The sequence below is a fragment of the Scyliorhinus canicula genome, chromosome 10 (genome assembly GCF_902713615.1).
Source record: "Scyliorhinus canicula chromosome 10, sScyCan1.1, whole genome shotgun sequence".
Taxonomy (NCBI): domain Eukaryota; kingdom Metazoa; phylum Chordata; class Chondrichthyes; order Carcharhiniformes; family Scyliorhinidae; genus Scyliorhinus; species Scyliorhinus canicula.
Window position 1 is genome coordinate 132,751,167 of NC_052155.1, and position 18,856 is coordinate 132,770,022.

General features: G+C 50.0%; 1 protein-coding gene across 1 annotated transcript in view; it reads right to left on the reverse strand.

The window, feature by feature from the left end:
• csmd3b (CUB and Sushi multiple domains 3b) overlaps positions 1–18,856 on the reverse strand; it is a 2,394,280-nt gene that overhangs the window by 871,427 nt on the left and 1,503,997 nt on the right. The window contains exon 8 of the mRNA XM_038809755.1: positions 3,318–3,405. Coding sequence (XP_038665683.1) covers positions 3,318–3,405 — 88 coding nt within the window. The remainder of the gene's footprint in view (positions 1–3,317; positions 3,406–18,856) is intronic.

Below are 18,856 nucleotides of genomic sequence, written 5' to 3' on the forward strand. Positions count from 1 at the left end.
CCCCCCCCATCTCTCTCTCTCTCAACGCCGGTACCCGTTCCCCTCTCTCTCAATGCCGGTACCCACCCCCCCCCCCCCTCTCTCTCTCTCAATGCCGGTACCCACCCCCCCCCCCTCTCTCTCTCTCAACGCCGGTACCCGTCCCCCACCCTCTCTCTCTCTCAATGCCGGTACCCACCCCCCCCCTCTCTCTCTCTCAACGCCGGTACCCACCCCCCCCCTCCTCTCTCAATGCCGGTACCCGTCCCCTCTCTCTCTCAATGCCGGTACCCACCCCCCCCTCTCTCTCTCTCAACGCCGGTACCCGTCCCCTCTCTCTCTCAATGCCGGTACCCACCCCCCATCTCTCTCAAAGCCGGTACCCACCCCCCCTCCTCTCTCAACGCCGGTACCCACCCCCCCCTCTCTCAACGCCGGTACCCACCCCCCCCCTCAACGCCCGTACCCACCACTCCCCCCCTCAACGCCGGTACCCACCCCCCTCTCCTCCCCTCTCAACACCGGTACCCGTCCCCCCTCTCTCTCTCAACGCGCCACTTCCGCAGCGGATGAAACTGACACGTATCGCGTCAGTCCGCTGCTGGCCCTTTCGGGAACGGAGATTAACGGCTTAAAAGAAGGCCCCGACGCCGGAGTCATCCGCACCGCTTTTGCCCGCCGGAAATGGGCGTCACGCAGGTCTTCGGAGAATTTCGCCTGTCATTTTATGACACCAAAATCGGCGCTGAACCCTCACCGATCCTGGGACTAGCAGTGGCGCGGGGTAAAAATCCTGGCTCCCGCGTCAAATCCGGCTGGAGAATGGCCGGGTCCTTGGCCACTCATGCGCATGGCAACGATATGCAGTCGGTGCGCTGTGCAACATGGCAACGTGTGTGCGGACCCAACCTGCCAAATACTGCCCCACAGGACATCTCCTGGCCAGCCCATGGCCACCCCCCCACTCTTCCCCCCAGCTCTCGCAGAAGCCCCTCCCCACCCCCCCAGCCAGCAGCAAGGCTCCCGGCCGACTGTGACGGCGCTGGACACAGTCCGCAGCTGCCAGGCCGGGGTCCCGATTGCTGAGACCATACGTCCCCCGCATGGTCAGGAACCCGACCCAACCGGGGGGGGGGGGGGTTGCAAAATGACCACAGACTGTCCCCGAATATTAAATAGTTTTGTCATTTAAGAAGGATACGAAGAAAGGAAAAATAGAGGAGATAGATCAGTTAATTAAGATCAGTACAATAGTGAGAAATGGGCTAGAATTCAAGACCAGGGATGTACTTATGAGGTTGTATAAGGCTCTGGTCAGACCGCATTTGGAGCATTGTGAGCAGTTTTGGGTGCCTCCTTATTGAAGGAAGAATATACATGTAATGAAAACAGTTCAGAGATGATTCACAAGACTGATTCCCAGGATGAAGGGAGTGTATTATAAGGAACGGCTGCACAGGTTGTGTCTATACTGTCAGAGATTGGAAGAATGAGAGGTGATCATATAGAAACATAGGAGATAGGGAGCTTAATTGAGTAGATGCTGCAAGAATGTTTCTTCCCTTGGGAGAACCTAGAATAAAGGGCTGAATTCTCCGCTGTCAGTATGATCCTTTTTGCCGGCAGCCCAGGGTTTTCCGAGGGCGTGGGCTGCCCAACAATGGTTAACCCCATTGACCAGCTGGACAAATGGAGAATCCCAACGGCGTGCTGAACGAGAAATCTGACTCAGTGGGATTGAGAAACCTGCCCAAAGTGTCTCCCATTTAGCAGAAATATAAGGAGGAAGTTCTTCTCTCAAGAACATGGAACATACAGTGCAGGAGGAGGTCATTCGGCCCATCAAGTCTGCATCGACCCACATTAAGCCCTCCCTTCCACCCTAGCCCCGTAACCCAATAACCCCTCCTAACCTTTTTGGTCACCAAGGGCAATTTAGCAAGGCCAATCCACCTACCTGCACATCTTTGAACTGTGGGAGGAAACGGGAGCACCCGGAGGAAAACTACGCAGACATGGGGAGAACTGTCCACACAGACAGTGTTCCAGTAGGGAATCGAACCTGGGACCCTGAAACAGTGAAGCCACAGTGCTATTGATGTGTGCAACCGTGCTGCCCTCGGAGGATCATTAATCCTTGGAACTTCTTCTCAGTAAACAGCAGGGGTTGGGTCATTGCCTATATTCAAGGCTGAGTTAGACACATTTTTGATTGATAAGAAAATAAGGGATTATTCCTTAACAACCTGCCACTGTGATAAAATGTGGGTACATATACACCCAGCTCTCTTTCATGCACTGGTTTGAAATTGTAGCCTTTAGTTTATATTGCTTTCTCATTCTCTCAACTAAACATTTTGCTTTACATTTCTCATGTAAAGTTTAATGCTGCATGTGTGCGCCCATTTCACCAATCTATGGTCTCTTGAAGTCTATTACTGCCCATCTCATTGTTTACTACATTTGAGTTTCAGGTAATTATCCCCTGTATATCAGAGTCCAAGACATTAAAACTGACATCTAGGAAACACTGTATTATACTTCCCTCCAGTCTGTAAAACAAATGTTCAGCATTATTTTCTGCTTTCTGTCCATTAGCCAATTTCATATTCTTTGTGACACTGTTATTTTAATCCAACAGGTTTTAATTTTGTGAACAAATCTGTCAAGTAAATAAACATTTTCTCAAGTCCTTACATCCCAGATCAATGGCATTATTCTCATTCACCTTTTCAATTTCTTGAAAGAACTCAATGAAGTTAATCAGACATGATTTGCCTTCAAAAATGTGTGAAGCCATTTTTAAAAATTCACTCAGGAGATGTGAATGTCCCTGGCAAGGCCTACATTTATTCTCAATCCCTACTTACCCAAGGGAAGGTGGTATTAAATTGCCTTCTTGAACTGCTGAAAATGGTGCGATGTTTACTGTAATATGTTGCAGTGATCGGTCATATCACGACAGAGGAAGGTTAAGAATCTACAAAAATTCTGCGGATTGGTAATCACATTTAGGTCGAACATAGATATTTTTCTTCAGAGTTCAGCCCCAGCTCTCTACACCATCCCCAACACATCACCAATACACACACCCACTACCTGACCACTCTTATATGTTGGAGACATGTACCAAGCATTGGTCTGCCAGCTCATTTTCAGACCAGCAAATGTGACTGAATAGAGTGAACTGGGCAGAAGGGGGGGGGGGGGAGGGGTGGGGAATGTGGAAAGAGTCGGAAATGAGTAAGCATATATTTGTTTTCATAAAACTATTGACAATGCACATGTTATTGATTATTTAATTATAACTCATATACAGGAGTAAAAGAATGAGTTACCTAAAGTCAGAACCAATTCTTTCTCCATGTTCTGGCTCACCAGGATCTGGACATGAGTTGGATGCTTGCTTTATTCCTCCCTCGTTAACTGGAAGATAATTTAAATAAAATGATATCAGACATCAAGGCCAATTAAAAGCATAATTAGATTCTTCAATATCAATTCCTTTAATAGTTTATTTCCCATTGTACTTCAAACTAGGAACTACTGTGCTCTTAGCAAGTAGAGATGCTGTTGCTGTATTCCAGAAAGCCAGATGGTGAAGGATGATACTGGATTCAATCTATACTTTGTCTTACATTTATTCAGAGTGAAACATTACGTGCATATATATCCAAACTCAACCACACCACAGTTTTACTAAAGAACTCTTTATGTGTACTCAAGCAAAACACCAATTAATGCCCTCCACCTGCATATAATTAACACAATTGCAATACAATTAACAACTCAGTACGAAACCTTGTATTGCATTCAATTAGCCCAAGAGTGACTGAAATAAGAACACTTAAAACAAAGAGCTTTGCTTTCTTATTAACAGCAAAAAATTTGCTATGATGCAGTGTTCAATCTTTATTAACATTTCCAAAAATGACCCATTTAATCCTGACTCTCTGTTTCATGTTAGCCAGCCAATTCTCTATCCATTCTTTTTTATAAATAAACTTAGAGTACCCAATTAATCTTTTCCAATTCAGGGACAATTTAGCGTATCCGACCCCTCTCCCCATATGTTGGTACTGAGGGGAGTGTACCCTGTTTCTCCAATGCAAAATTAGTGTTTGCACTGTTTGGCCTTGTATATATTTTTTACTCCTTTAATAATAAGATATGGCCAATCCACCTACCCTGCACATCTTTTGGGTTGTGGGGGCGAAACCCAGGCAAGCACGGGGAGAATGTGCAAACTCCTTATGGACAGTGACCCAGAGCCGGGATCGAACCTGGGACCTCGGTGCCTTGAGGCAGAAGTGCTAACCACTGCGCCACCATGCTGCCCCTCTATCCATTCGAATTTGTTACACCATCAGCTCTTATTTTGTGAAGAACCCAATTGAATGGGCGAGATTCTCCGCAAATGCGGAGAATCGTAAAGGCTGCCGTGGGACAGGCCGTGACCCACGGCAGCCTTCACGCCCACTTCCGGGGCCGATTCTCCCCCCGTGCGGGGCTAGGAGTGCGGCCCTGTGCGTCAAGGCCGCACATCAAACGTCACGCCGGCTGACGCGGCCGATGATGTCGGCCACGCATGCGAGGTTGGACAACGCCAACCCGCGCATGCGCAGTTGCCGTCTTTTCCCTCAGCCGCCCCGCGAGATGTGGCGGCTTGATGTTGCGGGGCGGCGGAGGGAAAAGAGTGCGTCCGTTACGGACGCATGGCCCGCGATCATTGGGCACCGATCGCGGGCCTATGCCTCCCTTGGCACGGCCATGGTACTGCCGTGCCAATCGGGCCCCCAAATGCCCCAAACGGGCATCTGGCGCCCGTTTCACGACAGCAGCAAGCAGGTGTGTTTGCTGCCGTGTTGAAACGGGCGTGAAGGCCCGGCCGCTTGGCCCATCGGCCTCGGAGAATCGGCGCTCGCCGTAATAAACGGTGAGTGGCGATTCGTGGCGTGGGTCGGGCGTGGGGGGGGGGGGGAGAGAATACCGGGAGGGTGTGAAAAATGTCAGGAGGCCCTCCCGCTATTCTCCCACCCGGCGTGGGGGGCGGAGAATCCCGCCCAATATCTTTTGGAAATATCTTACAACTATTGGCTCCCCTTCATCCACAATATTTGTCAAAGGACTTCAATACATTTTTCAAACATTATTCACTTTCAGAAAACCGTGTTGATTCTGCTTGCTTTTATGTGATTTTCTATGTGTCCTACTACGAGTTCTTTAATAATTGATTCCAGACTTTTCCCAATGACTGATGTTACGCTAACTAGTCTATAATTCACTTCTTTCTGTCTCCTTCTGTGATAGCCAAAGATAAGAACTTCATACAACACCAGGTAGGCAGGACAACAACTAGACTTACCGTATTTATTCTACTCACAATACGACAGTTACACTGCTCATCACCCCTCAGGGTTACCCTCCACTAAGCTGCTTCCAGATTGGGCGTTTATGTCCTGTGAGTTTCCTCCTAAATAGTAATTTACTTAGCACATTTTTTTGAGCGATAATGATTGCGTTAAGTTCCTCCTTCCATTTTCCCTTTGAGTTTCTACTAATTGTGGAATTCTTTTGTATCTTCTTTGATGAAAATAGATACAAAACACTTGTTCAAACTTTCTGCAATTTCCATGTTTCCCATTATGAATTTGCCAGTCTCATCATCCAGAGTCTACTTTCGGTATTCTCTTCCGTTTTATCAAGTTGTAAAAGCTTATTTTTCAACATATTTTAATTTCTCTCTGTCTTTGTTTTTTGCACGTTTTTGCTGGTTTCTAGAATGTTCCCAATCTTATGGCTGCCCAGTAATCATTGCAGCATTTGATGCCTTTCCTTTCTATTTGCTGCCTTCCTTAACTTCCTGAGTTAGCCAGCAATAGTACATCCTTCTTATGAAGCCTTTCTTTATTAATGTAATATATCTTTCTTAAGAGTTCTAAAATATCTCTTTAAATTCCTACCATTGCTACTGGCTTACCTTTTACATTATTTCCCCAATCCACTGCAGCCAACTCTGTCTTCATACCTTTATTGCCCTTAGTTAAGGTTAAGACACTAAATTCAAACCCAGTTTTCGCCCTCAGTCTGAATATTAAATTCTATTATGTTCTATTTACTCTTGCCTTGAGCAACCTTCAGTATGAGATCATTCAATATTCATGTCTCATCATGCATCTAACATAATTTGTTTCTTGGTAGGTTCCAGAATGTATTGATCGGAGAAACTGCCTTTAATAAATTCTATGAATTCATCCTCAAGGCTAGCTTTGTCAATTTGGTTTGTCCAATCCATATGAAGATTAAAATTGTCCATGATTATTGCAGTATCTTTCTCACAAGCAACCATTATTTCTTGATTTCTCCCCTGGCCTATGGATAATTATTGTTAGGGGGTTTATAAAGTACTTCCATGAGTGACTGTTTTTCCTTGCTATTTATTATCTCTCCCCAAACTGATTCTACAAATTAATTCTCCAAGCCAAGGTCATTTTGCACTGTGAACTGTTCCCATTCGTTATTTACCAAACTAGCTCATCTGCTTTGCTTTCTTCCTACCCTGCTGAAATGTGAAAAACCCTTGATTATTCAATTGCTTGCCTTGGTCACTTTGGAACCAGGGGCGCGAATTCTCCGCACTCACGCCGGTTCGGAGAATAGCGGGCCACGCAAATATTCACGACGACGCTGGTCCGACGCCCTCCCGCTATTCTCCGAACCCCGCACAAACTACACGTCGGGATTCCCGGCAAAGGCCTCGAACGCGCCCCCGACACGACCAGAATCGCTACTTATTGGCCCCCCGCTATTCTCCGGCCCGCATGGGCCGAGGTCCCAACATCATCACGCACTGTTTTCACGCCGGCCAACACACCTGTTTTTCAAGTTCGTCAACCAGTCGTGCTGGCTGACGAGAGCTTCGAGTAGGTGAGCGCACCGCTCAGCGCACCGCTCAGCGCACTGCTGGAGTCTGGCCACAACGGGGAAGGCATCCCCGAGAACGGGAGGGGTCCAGAGCGGGAGGGGGGAGTGGGGGAGACTGAGGGGGGGGAGTGGGGGAGATGGAGGGGGGAGTGGGGGAGACTGAGGGGGGGGGGAGTGTGGGAGACGGAGGGGGGGAGTGTGGGAGATGGAGGGGGGAGTGGGGGAGACTGAGGGGGGGAGTGTGGGAGGCTGAGGGGGGAGTGTGGGAGACGGAGGGGGGAGTGTGGGAGACGGAGGGGGGAGTGTGGGAGACGGAGGGGGGAGTGGGGGAGATGGAGGGGGAGTGGGGGAGACTGAGGGGGGAGTGTGGGAGACTGAGGGGGGAGTGTGGGAGGTTGAGGGGGGGGAGTGTGGAAGACGGAGGGGGGGAGTGTGGGAGACGGAGGGGGGAGTGGGGGAGACTGAGGGGGGAGTGTGGGAGACGGAGGGGGGAGTGGGGGAGTGGGGGAGATGGAGGGGGGAGTGGGGGAGACTAAGGGGGGAGTGGGAGTGGGGGGGGTAGGGAGAGAGTGAGCGAGTGACCCGTCCAACCCTGGTTACAAAATGTCTGCCACCATGCCATGGCGTGCCGGTCACGAGGACACGACCGCTGTTTGCCCTGTGGCTTACGGACACAGGCCACTGATGCACCGGTGAAGAGGACGTAGTTAACTGCCCGTTGGATGCAGAAAGTGACCAGGGGTTAGGCTGCCCGCATGTCAGCAGCACGACCAGGCCATCGGGACACACAGGTATCCCGTGGCAGGCGGCTGCCGAGGTGTCGACTAACCTACGTCTAACATGTCCCGTTTCTCTGCCCCTCACCACCCTTCTGTAGGTTAGCACAATGTCTGTGAACAGAACGGCTATGTTCTGCGCAGTGGTTGGGGCCACTGCACTGCATTTGGAGATGCAGCAGCATCCACAGCCACAACCCGCAGTGGATGCAGGGCCAGCTGCAGCAGCAGAGGGAAGGGCCGAGGAGTTGCCAGTCGTCGAGCAGCATGGGGGGGAGGAGGAGGAGGAGGGGGAGGAGGAGAGAGTGTGGGTGCAGCCACGGCGCCAGAGGCGACGACCAAGGCCGAGGGTGTACCGTGCCCGGATCTCTTGCCTAACAATGACGGACATCACCTGCAGGAGGAGACTCCGGCTGCGTAGGCGGACGGTGATACATATCTGTCACCTCGTGGCGCACCTCGCCCCACGTGGAACGGGGGGGGAGGACACGCGATCCCGGTTGCCATCAAGGTGACGGTCGCTCTTAATTTCTATGCGACCGGCTCCTTCCAGTCTTCGAGCGGGGATCTCTCCGGGATCTCCCAGTCATCGGTCCACAGGTGTATCCGGGATGTGACCGACGGCCTCTATGCCATCGCCGATCGCTACATCACCTTTCCCGAGGACCGAGCAACTCAAGACTCACGAGCTTGTGGATTTGCCAGCGTGGCCGGGATACCAATGGTGCAGGGGGCAATCGATTGTGTTCACGTCCCCATGCGCCCGCCTGCAGGGGACAGGGAGGTGTTCACAAACAGGAGGGGGACATACTCCATGAATATCCAGGTGGTATGCGACCCCCACATGAGGATCATGAACGTCTGTGCAAGGTTCCCAGGGAGTGTGCATGACTCCTACATACTGGCGCAGTCGTACATCCCTGCGATGTTTGAGGGGCGTCCCCCCCGGCTGAGGGGCTGGTTGCTAGGTGACAGGGGTTATCCGCTGAGGTCTTGGCTGATGACGCCTATACGGAGGCCTCAGACCAATGCGGAAACACGATACAACGAGGCCCATGCAGCAACCAGGGGTGTGGTGGAGCGCTGCCTTGGCCTCCTGAAGATGAGATTCAGGTGCCTGGACTGCTCCGGAGGGGCCCTGCAGTACCAGGCCGACAGGGTCGCTCGCATTGTTGTGGTCTGTTGTGCGCTGCACAACATCGCGATGCAGAGGGGAGATGACCTGCTGCAGGAGGCGGAGGGAAAAGCCAGTGGCAGTGGTTCCAGCGAGGAGGAGGAGGAGAGGGAGGAGGAGGAGGAGGCTGGCGGAGTGGCGGGCGCAGCACGCAGACACGACCCAGGTGCTGGTGATGTCCAGGAGGCGGCACGACGGACCCGGCGAGGATGGCGGGCACGCGACACCTTGGTGGCAGCATGGTTCACGCGTCGTATGCGACGTCCCCGCTGAACACCAAACCACCACCTGCATCGCTAGTCGTGCAGAGGGTCAACACACAACTGCCACCACCACAGCCCCCCACCCCCTCTCAGTGTACACTGCTCCACTTAGACATCACCCTTACCACTGGGTCCAGACGGTATGGTACAACATTGATGGCTGTGTCAGCGGGTGTGATCAGTGCCATGTGGAATGATGACAGCCCGCTCTGCGAAGAGCTATGAGCTCAGAATCGTTAGAGAGAGTCTGACCCATGGCAATAGCTGAACCATCCACCTTGGTCGCCGCTGAGATCGTCACTGACACTCTATCACGTGCCCACGTGGGCTAGCTGTGGGATGGGGTGGGGGGGAAGGTACTGCACACCCGGCACCGAAGTTTCACCGCTCGTCAACCCCAGCGACACTCGGTCACCATCACGATTCCTGTGGCTGTGGAACAATCACACGGTATTACAAGTAAGGTGGAACAGTGCGTTTAATGTGAACAAACATTTACAGGTGCCCTAGACCCTACAACTAAACTGTGCCCTTCACCCGTGCCAACTTACTCAGTGTCTCTCTTTGTTGCCTTACGGGCCCTACCACTACGTCTAAGTGATTCCCCAGATGATACAGCAGGAGTGGAGGAGGACTGCTGCGAATCGCCCCCTTCGACTCGTTTCTCCTTCGGCAAGCGTTTCCTGGGGCGACCCGGCCTTGATGGGCCAGGCTGCTCTGCGGGCGTCTCGGGTGACGTTGTGCCACCCTTCTCTGCCTGCTGCCCACCCGATGCACCAGGGATGGGATGGGGGGGAGGCCGAGAATTTCAGGACGTCCCGTGATGGACTTAATGGGACGGGCCCCGAAACCTCCTCCTCCCTCGGGGAGCCCGGTGGCCCCCGGGCCTCACTTTGGGACAGAGGTGCGAGCGGGGAGGTGCCCCGTCGCGCCACCGACACCTGGCGCTGCCAGTCCTGGAGGCCTGCAACGGTATCCACCAGGATCCGAAGGTTTGCAGAGACGGAGTCCAGGGAGTTAGACATTCCCGCCAGGGACTGTGCGATCTCAACCTGTGAGTGCACAACGCCATCCAGCACATGTGTCAGGCGGTTGATGCTCTCCGCGACTGACTGCTGGGACTGTGCCATCGACTTCTGGGACTGTGCCATCGATGCTGTGACTGTGCCATGGCGGGCTGCGACTGGGCCATGACCTGCTGAGACTCGGCCAAGGCCTGCAGCGCGCCGGCAATGTCGTTTTGGCTTTGGCGCATTGCTGCCTGTGAGAGGGCAACCCTGTCCAGGGCCGAGGATGACGTGTGCACATTAAGCCCAATGCCTTGCATAACCTGACCCATTGCCTCCACCGCGGATGCCACCCGTGCGGTGTCGGCCTGGATTGCTGCCATGAGCGGCACCACTCCCTGCTCGTGGACACGGTTCGACTCCTCTAACATCGTCTGCAGAGTCTGGAAGACAGCCCTCATCCCGTCATTGTGTCCCTGGGTTTCTTGATGCATCGGCTGTGCGGGTGGGTTGAGAAAGTCCAGGAACTCTGAAAACGTCTGGGAGCCAGCTGCATGCTGGGCCTGGCCTGGCCTCCGCCAGTCCGGGCCCTTGGCTGCTCCGACCTCCACCTGCTGTACCTGCTCAGCTGTGATGTGTGACCCAGACTGTGACCCAGGAGCCTCATCACTAAATAGGCCAACCGGGGTGAGTGTCTCTGGGCTGGTGGATGGTGTGGGAGATAGCTGTGCCGCAAGCTCGAGGTCGTCTTGGGTCGACGCCTCCTCAATGTCATCGGCCCACTGAGAGGCCGCAGGGCGTTCGCAGGCCATTTCTTTATCTAGCGGTGTCGCCGCCCTCTGGGCGTCCTACTCCACAGATTCGGTTGGGGAGGATGGGACTCCCCGCTGATCGGGCACCCTCTGTCGTGCGGCCCCTGGTGAGGTGGGGGCAGATGCCTGTGTCCGTCTGGAGCCAGACGGCCCTGGTCGTTCGGCATCACGTCCTAGGGAAGAGAATTAAACGGGTTATTTAGATTCGCTCGGCCGGGCGCTGGACGGTCCCAGTGGGCAGGGTGTGTGAAGGGACAGAGGATGGGGGAGGTATCCCAGTGGGCAGGGTGTGTGAAGGGACAGAGGATGGGGGAGGTGTCCAAGTGGGCAGGGTGTGTGAAGGGACAGAGGATGGGGGATGTGTCCCAGTGGGCAGGATGTGTGAAGGGACAGAGGATGGGGGAGGGGGGTTGTTTGTCATGCAGGGTTGTCTCACTTGTTGCAGCTCCGCCAACCTCGCATTGCACAATCTCCCGAGTGGCAGATCCGCCAACCAGGGCCCTCTGCTCAAACGTGGTGAGGGGCCGCAGGATGGGCGAACCCCCTCCCGTCTTGTTCCGCTCACGAGTGTTGTGAGCGGTCTTGTCCTGTTGGGGAAGGGGGCATAGGTAGATCATTACAATACGGCAGGTATCAGCAGTCCGTTCAGATACTGGCACAGTTTGGTGGTCAAGTTGTAATAAGACCATTGCATCTCTCCATGGGCGGCGCTGGGTCTGTGACAACTTTGTGAACCACCCTCAACTCACTCTGCCCCAATTCCCCTCCACCCCCCGTGCCGGGGGGGAGGTGGGTGATTAAGTAAAGGGGGGGAGGGATGGTTGTGACCCAGGGGCACCCTCTTGGCAATTACCCTGGCAGCCCTGGTGAGGTTGTGCATCTTCTTCCGACATTGGTCAGCTGAGCGAGGGGTCTGCCCCACAGCACTGACGGCAGCAGCAACCTCACGCCATGCCTGGCGCACCTCGCTGGCAGGGTGGCGATGCCCTCTACACGGGCAGATGATGCCCCTCCTCTGCTCGATGGATTCGAGCAGCATCTCAACATCAGCCTCCACGAATCGCGGGGCTGCTCTCCTCAGCTCCGACATCCTGGCATAGTTTCTGTGCTCGCCCATGCCTTTTTTTGCCATCGGGCAGCGTCACGTGGGCGTGTTCGTAGCGTTGCTGCGTTCCTGCATCATCGCGCACGTGATTGACGCGGCTCCGTTCCTAGCCCATTTCCCGGACGTGAATACCTCGGGAAATGGGCCGTGTCGGGCCATCGCAAAACTCGGCCTTTTTCACGGCCAACTTCGCGATTTTCCGCGGGTGCGGAGAATCGCGCCCCACATCTCTGCAATGTTTGTCATATCATTCACATTTATATTTCTATCAATTCATCCATCTTGTTTGGCATATTGCAGCTAAAGAACCTTAAATTAGTCTTTTTTTAAATCATGTTTCCATGCTCTGACCTATTTGCTGGTGCGATATAATGTTTGGATGCTCTCCATACTTTGGTTATCATTACCCATATCTATCCTGCACTATTGCCTTCTCCTTTCTCATTAACTTCCCAAATCTCCCCTCATGTGAACCCTTCCCCCGCCCCACTGTTGAATTTGAAGCCTCTCTGTAGCACTAGTTATATGATTCACAAGGGCCTGGTCTCAGTGTGGTTCAAGTGACAGCCATTAGAATGGTACAACTTCCACTTTTCCCAGGTCTGGTACGAGTGCCCCATAAATCAAAGCCCATTTTTCCTGTAACAAATTTTGAGTCACATTATTCAACTCTCTGAACATTTTACCCTTTGCCAATTTATTTTTGGTCCAGATAGTCATGCCTCAATTACCCTTTTGGTTCTGCTTTTTCATTTTGCCTCAACCTATCATACTACCTTTAGTAGAAACTCTTTCAGAATTCCACCTATGCTACCTAGGTGGACTACGAGAACTGGAAGCTTTCCCTCGCACTCGGAGTTCTACTCCAGCCCTCAGGAGATGTCTGAGCCCTGGCAATGACCAGGCAATATGGCCTTCGGGACTCATGCTCTCAACCTCCCCCCTCACTTGAATGCCATCCCTCCTTCCCACAGCACCCATTTCAGAGCCAATTTTAACTAGTTCTCCATACTAAGCAGGAGACAACCGTCTAAATATTCCCCTTGAGGCATGACAAAAATATTGTAATTTGCTGCTAGTATGTGAGCCAATAATTGACAAATGTAATATTTATACATTATATTGTTCACTGTTGCCTTTGCAGTACTTGCTTTTCAATTGATAATGTGCACATAAGTAAGGTAAAACTTTCTAATGTTACATTCACAAAGTGTATCTTTATGTAATGTAATGAAAAGAACTATGAAAGGACACTGTAACAGAAACCCATAGACACGCTACAGCGCAAAAGGAGGCCATTCGGCCTATCGAGTCTGCACCGACCCTCTGAAAGAGCACTCTGCCCAGGTTGACTTCCCCACCCTATTCCCGTAACTCCACCTAAACTCCATGCAGATACGGGGAGAACATGCACACTCTACACAGGCAGTCATCCAAGACCAGAATTGAACTCGGGCCTATTAAACTGGCGCTGTGAGGCAGCACTGGTAACTGATGTGCTCCCCTAATTATTTTCCCTCTGCAAAAAATACCAACTGTCAAAAAGAATGACCTGTGTCTGGAGAGAAGAAATGTAAATATTAACTGTTCATAATTCCATTCGTGCACAGGTTTCAATTCAGACTGGTACACTTGTTTAGATTGCAATTGCCTGTAGTCTTTTATTTGCAAGATCAATAGAATTCCTTGCATTACTGAGGTAAAGTGGAGTCGCTAAAGTCCCAGATGAACTTCGGCTGATTTCCCTGATGAGGAGGAGAGCTGATTCATGGTGATTTAATCTGAGGATCACCACACCTCAGGCAAGTATAGGAATTAAACCAGTTAGTATAGGAATTAAACCAGCACTGTTGGCCTTGCTCTGCATCACGAACCAGGTGTCCAGCCAAATGAGCTAAACCAGCTCTCATTACTGAGGTAACTATGACTGAATAGAAACAAGAGGCCTGATGGTAACCACCACCACCTCCACACATGTTCCCCCCCGACACACACATATACACACCACCATGTCAGATAAGAATGGGACATGTGAATGGGTTCAAATATTTTCAGTTTGACACTCGCTTTGTCATGCCTAATTTAACTGGCACAAAGTGGCCAGCATGAGATGTGAGGCCGTTAATGTGATGTTCTTTGCATTTTGAATGAGGATGGCTTCAAAGCGTAGTGCCTCACAAAGAACATCAGGCTAAGTTTTGAATAAAGCTAATTTATTTACACAATGTCTACATAGATTTGACTTCCTTGCTAAGAAATAAATAATTACAGATTCACTGAAACTATGATTCTAATTACAGAGCTCCTGACAACACAACTATTCTCTCCCTCACCTAACAACCTTCTCCCCAAACCAAGATTATCACGTAATCTGCATCTAGTGGTTGGATGCAGTTAGATTAAATTGTTAACCCTTCATTAGTCTTACAACATACATATTATCACACCTATCTTGGGCCTTGTAGCCTCTGCAGGTATTTTGTTCCTTGGCCTTTCTTTCTTTTCATTTCCATCTCATACAATAGATACCAACTGGATTCTCCGTCAGTGGGATTCTACATTCTGCCGGTTGCATACCCATGCCCGTGGGTTTCCTGGTGACGTGTGGTGGCCCCTTGGGAAATCCCATTGTCAGGTAGCCGAAGAGATAATCCCGCGGACGGTGAGGATGTGCCGCTGAGGAACACATGGCTGGCAGACCGGAGAATCCCACAGCATGTCTGTGTACCACCATGATGCACACACTGCTCCTCCCATTCTCTACATGCACAATCACCCATGGGAAGAAGACAGGAGAATGGGGTTGAGAAAAATATCAGCCATGGTTGAATGGCGGAGCAGCCGCGATGGGCGGAGTGACCTAATTCTGCTCCTATGTCTTGTGGTCTTAACCCCATTTTCAATCTTCTGTTGACCAATTTGTTTCTTGACTCTCAGGTTCCTTGAAATTTCCTAATTTACCTTTATATTTCTTACCTTAATCTCTATAAACTATACATAGAAAAAGGAACAAAATCTCTTCCTGAAGCTGGAACAATTGTCAGAACTTGGTGAATTAATTTTAATTGTTATCACAGCTCTTGTTTGTTTGGAAAGGTTCCAATATAAATTCTCCAAAAAATATTTCAGTATGAGAACCTAATATCCCCAAGTTCAAATATCAGCATTGTGAATAAATGTCTGATTATTAAATCCTAATTTCAACAGCTAGTATGGAATGTTTCTTGCATCTCTGAGAAAAGCTGACACATTTTAACAATATTCTGATATGGTGAATACAATCGGTGCTGGTTATTGACCACTTCTGAATTCCTAGCCAGAAATTTACATACATGTCACAAATATCATGTTGGCAGGGAAGCATTCAACTTTTTCGGCACTGATTGTGTGATTTTTTTTACAACTCATTAGTAGTAATTTACTCAAGTGTTTTGCAAAGATGGATCAAAAACAGAACTAAAGCCAGCCCAAATTAAGCAGAGTTGCGTCTGAAGTTTTTCTTCTTCAACAGCAAGAAGAGACAAGTATAAATCTATTTTACCATCAAGAATTGTGATCTGAAAACACAGGGCGAGATATTCTTGGTTATACAGGTACTAATTACCATGGTGATTTTCCCCTAATTGCACCCATTTGCAGACTTCAATGAGGCTTTTAAAATTAACCATCATTTTCGACACAAAGACATCAGTGAACATGTATTGAAAATTTTAGTATATTTAGAAATGTTTAATCTTCCAAGAATCTGACTATTGCACACCACCGAAGCTTATAAATGATTCTAAATCATTTTTGAAATTCATTTTCAGCTATTTAAAATCTCATTACTTACATTTGATGGACTAGACACTTTTGTTAAAAATGATTATGTTTGAAAAATGACAAGCTTACTTTCCAGCAGTAACAATAAAAATGCATCAGATTACCACTCTTCGATATATCAGCAACAAGTTGTATTTATATTGTGCCTTTAAGGCAATAAAACAACTCAAGGCACTTCAGTGGGGCATTATGAAGCAAAATTTGACATTGAGCTTTGTCAGGTTATGACAGATGCACAAATGTTTGGTCAAAGAGGCAGGTTTTATGGATTGTTTTAAAGGTTGAAAGGGATTTAGAAAATGGAATGCATGTGTAATGCAAGAAGAGAAAAGAAACAATTAACTTCCATGTTGCTCAATTGTGTTTCGGGTGAGGGTATGCCTGATTATGCAAATTAGTTTGAGTGGAGACTTGAAGCAAAGCTTAATTTTGGAAAACTAGCATAGCTTTGAGACAAATTTGCATCAGGATTGGAGATTACACCAAAAATAGTAAATTTACTTCCAAATCAATAACTTATTTTGTTCCTTTTTAGTTCTTGATCGGATTAGTTTGCTATGTTTAAATTCAACACAACTTGATGTAATGGTGTATAAACCTTAGTAACCAGCAAGCACATTGTTGAGAAAATCTGCTTTGTATCAATTTTTCTTTTTGATTTATTGGCTGGATTGCAAAGAAAGACTAAAAAATCATTACAATGATTTGGGATCATAGTCAAACATGGCTGCACATTTGCATCACTGTACCTCTTGCATTCCAAAGCTATTAAAATACAGACAATCTGTCTGTAAAGCTGCACAGGAACAACATCCTTGAAAGAGGATGAACGTGGACAATTTCCTCTCCCATTAGCCAACCATCCATTCAATCACCTAAATACTCAATCAGCTGGACACAAACCATTATACAAATCACTTGGACAATGGAATGCTGGCTGAAGGAGAATTCCCAATCATAATCTAATCAAGGTAATTTGAATACACGAGCTGTGACTATATCTGGGTCACCGGGCAGTAGGAAAGATCATGCGATGAGAAAACCCTTTGTGTGTTTGAAGCACCTACTTTCTATGTGAAACAAGTGAATGAAATGATTTAGTAACAAGATACCAAGTGGGTTCCTTCCCTCTCTTTCACCATCCAACTGGCAAGTTTTGAACTCTGCCTGCTGAACTTGATTATCCAGGTGCCTCAGACAGAGATTATAAAAATAACTCAACCCAGCACTGCTGCCTGTGGAAGCACATAAAAATTATCCTCCCATGTTTTTAAACTGCTTTGACAGTGCAGTATCACCAAATGAAAGCAGCAGGATCACCATCTCCAGCCTGAAGTTAGCTGTGGTTCAAATGTTCAAGAGCTGTATACCCCTTTGTTTTTACTGGACTAACAATTACCTAATATATCCTCCCCATTCTGCAATCTCTTTGTTTGTGTTTGTGAACTTTGTGTGCCTGTAAGTCAAGTCAGAGCATTTAAAAAAAAAGTTAAATACAACACAGTATAGGGCAGTACGGTGGCACAGTGGTTAGCACTGCTGCCTCACAGCTCCAGGGACCCGGTTCAATTCCAGCCTTGGGTATCTATCCATGTGGAGTTTGCCCTTCTTTCCCGTGTCTGCGTGGGTTTCATCCAAGTGCTCTGGTTTCCTCCCACAGTCCAAAGATGTACACGTTAGGTGGATTGGCCATGCTAAATTACCCCTAAGTGTCCAAAAGGTTAGGTGCGGTTACTGGGTTATGAAGATAGGGTGGAGGCTTGGGCTTAGGTAGGAAGCATTTCCAAGAGCTGCTGCAAACCCGGTGGGTTGAATGGCCTCCTTCTGCACTGTAAATTCTACGATTCTATGATTCAATAAAAACTATCCTGTTTTTTTTCAAATAAAACTCAAGAAAAACAATCTGATCATGTCCTTTGTGGTCTTAACACATTAGCAGTTCAACACTCGTGGAATCCGCAATAATGTTCTTTAAAAAAACTTTTTTCGGTGTTGGATTTGATTTGTTTATTGTCACTTGTATCGAGGTACAGTGAAAAGTATTTTTCTGTGTGCAGCTCAAACAGACCATTTAGTACATGAAAAGCAAATATGTAATAGGCAACATAAGGTACACAATGTTAATATCGAGGCACCAGGTGAACCATACAGGAGTGTAGTATTAATCAGATCAGTCGATAAGAGGGGCATTTAGGAGTCTGGTAACAGCGGGGCAGCAGCGCCGGCCCTAGGGTTGCTGGCGCCCCGGGCAAGCTGAACTTCGGCGCCCTTCGGGGGGGGGGCGGGGGGCCGAGGGGGGGCCGGGCCGGGGGGGCCGAGGGGCGCGGGGCCGAGGGGCGCGGGGCCGAGGGGGGCGGGGGGGGCGAGGAGGGGGGGGGCGAGGAGGGGGGGGCCGAGGCGGAGGCGGGGTGGGCGGGCCCGAGGCGGGGTGGGTGGGCCCGAGGCGGGGTGGGCGGGCCCGAGGCGGGGTGGGCGGGCCCGAGGCGGGCCCAAGGCGGGGGTGGGCGGGCCCGAGGCGAGCCGGAGGCGGGCCCGAGGCGAGGGGGCGGGCCCGAGGCACGGGGGCGGGGCCGAGGGGGGGGCGGAGGGGGCGGCCACCGCGCATGCGCATTTGGCACCGGCCCAACTGCGCATGCGCGGGACCCGAGTCTGGCGCCCCCTAGCACATGGCGCCCCGGGCGACTGCCCGAGTTGCCGGTGCCTTGGGCCGGCCCTGCGGGGCAGAAGCTGTTTTTGAATCTGATCCTGCGTGTTCTCAGACTTTTATATCTATTGCCCGATGGAAGAAGTTTCCAGTGAGTAAGCCGGGTGGAAGAGGTCTTAGATTTTGCTGCCCGCTTTCCCCAGGCAGCGGGAGGTGTAGATAGAGTCAATGGAAGGGAGGCAGGTTCGTGTGATGGAACGGGTGGTGTTCAAGACTCTCTGAAGTTCCTTGCGGTCTTGGGCTGAGCAGTTGCCATACCAAGCTGTGATGCAGCCAGATAGGATGCTTTC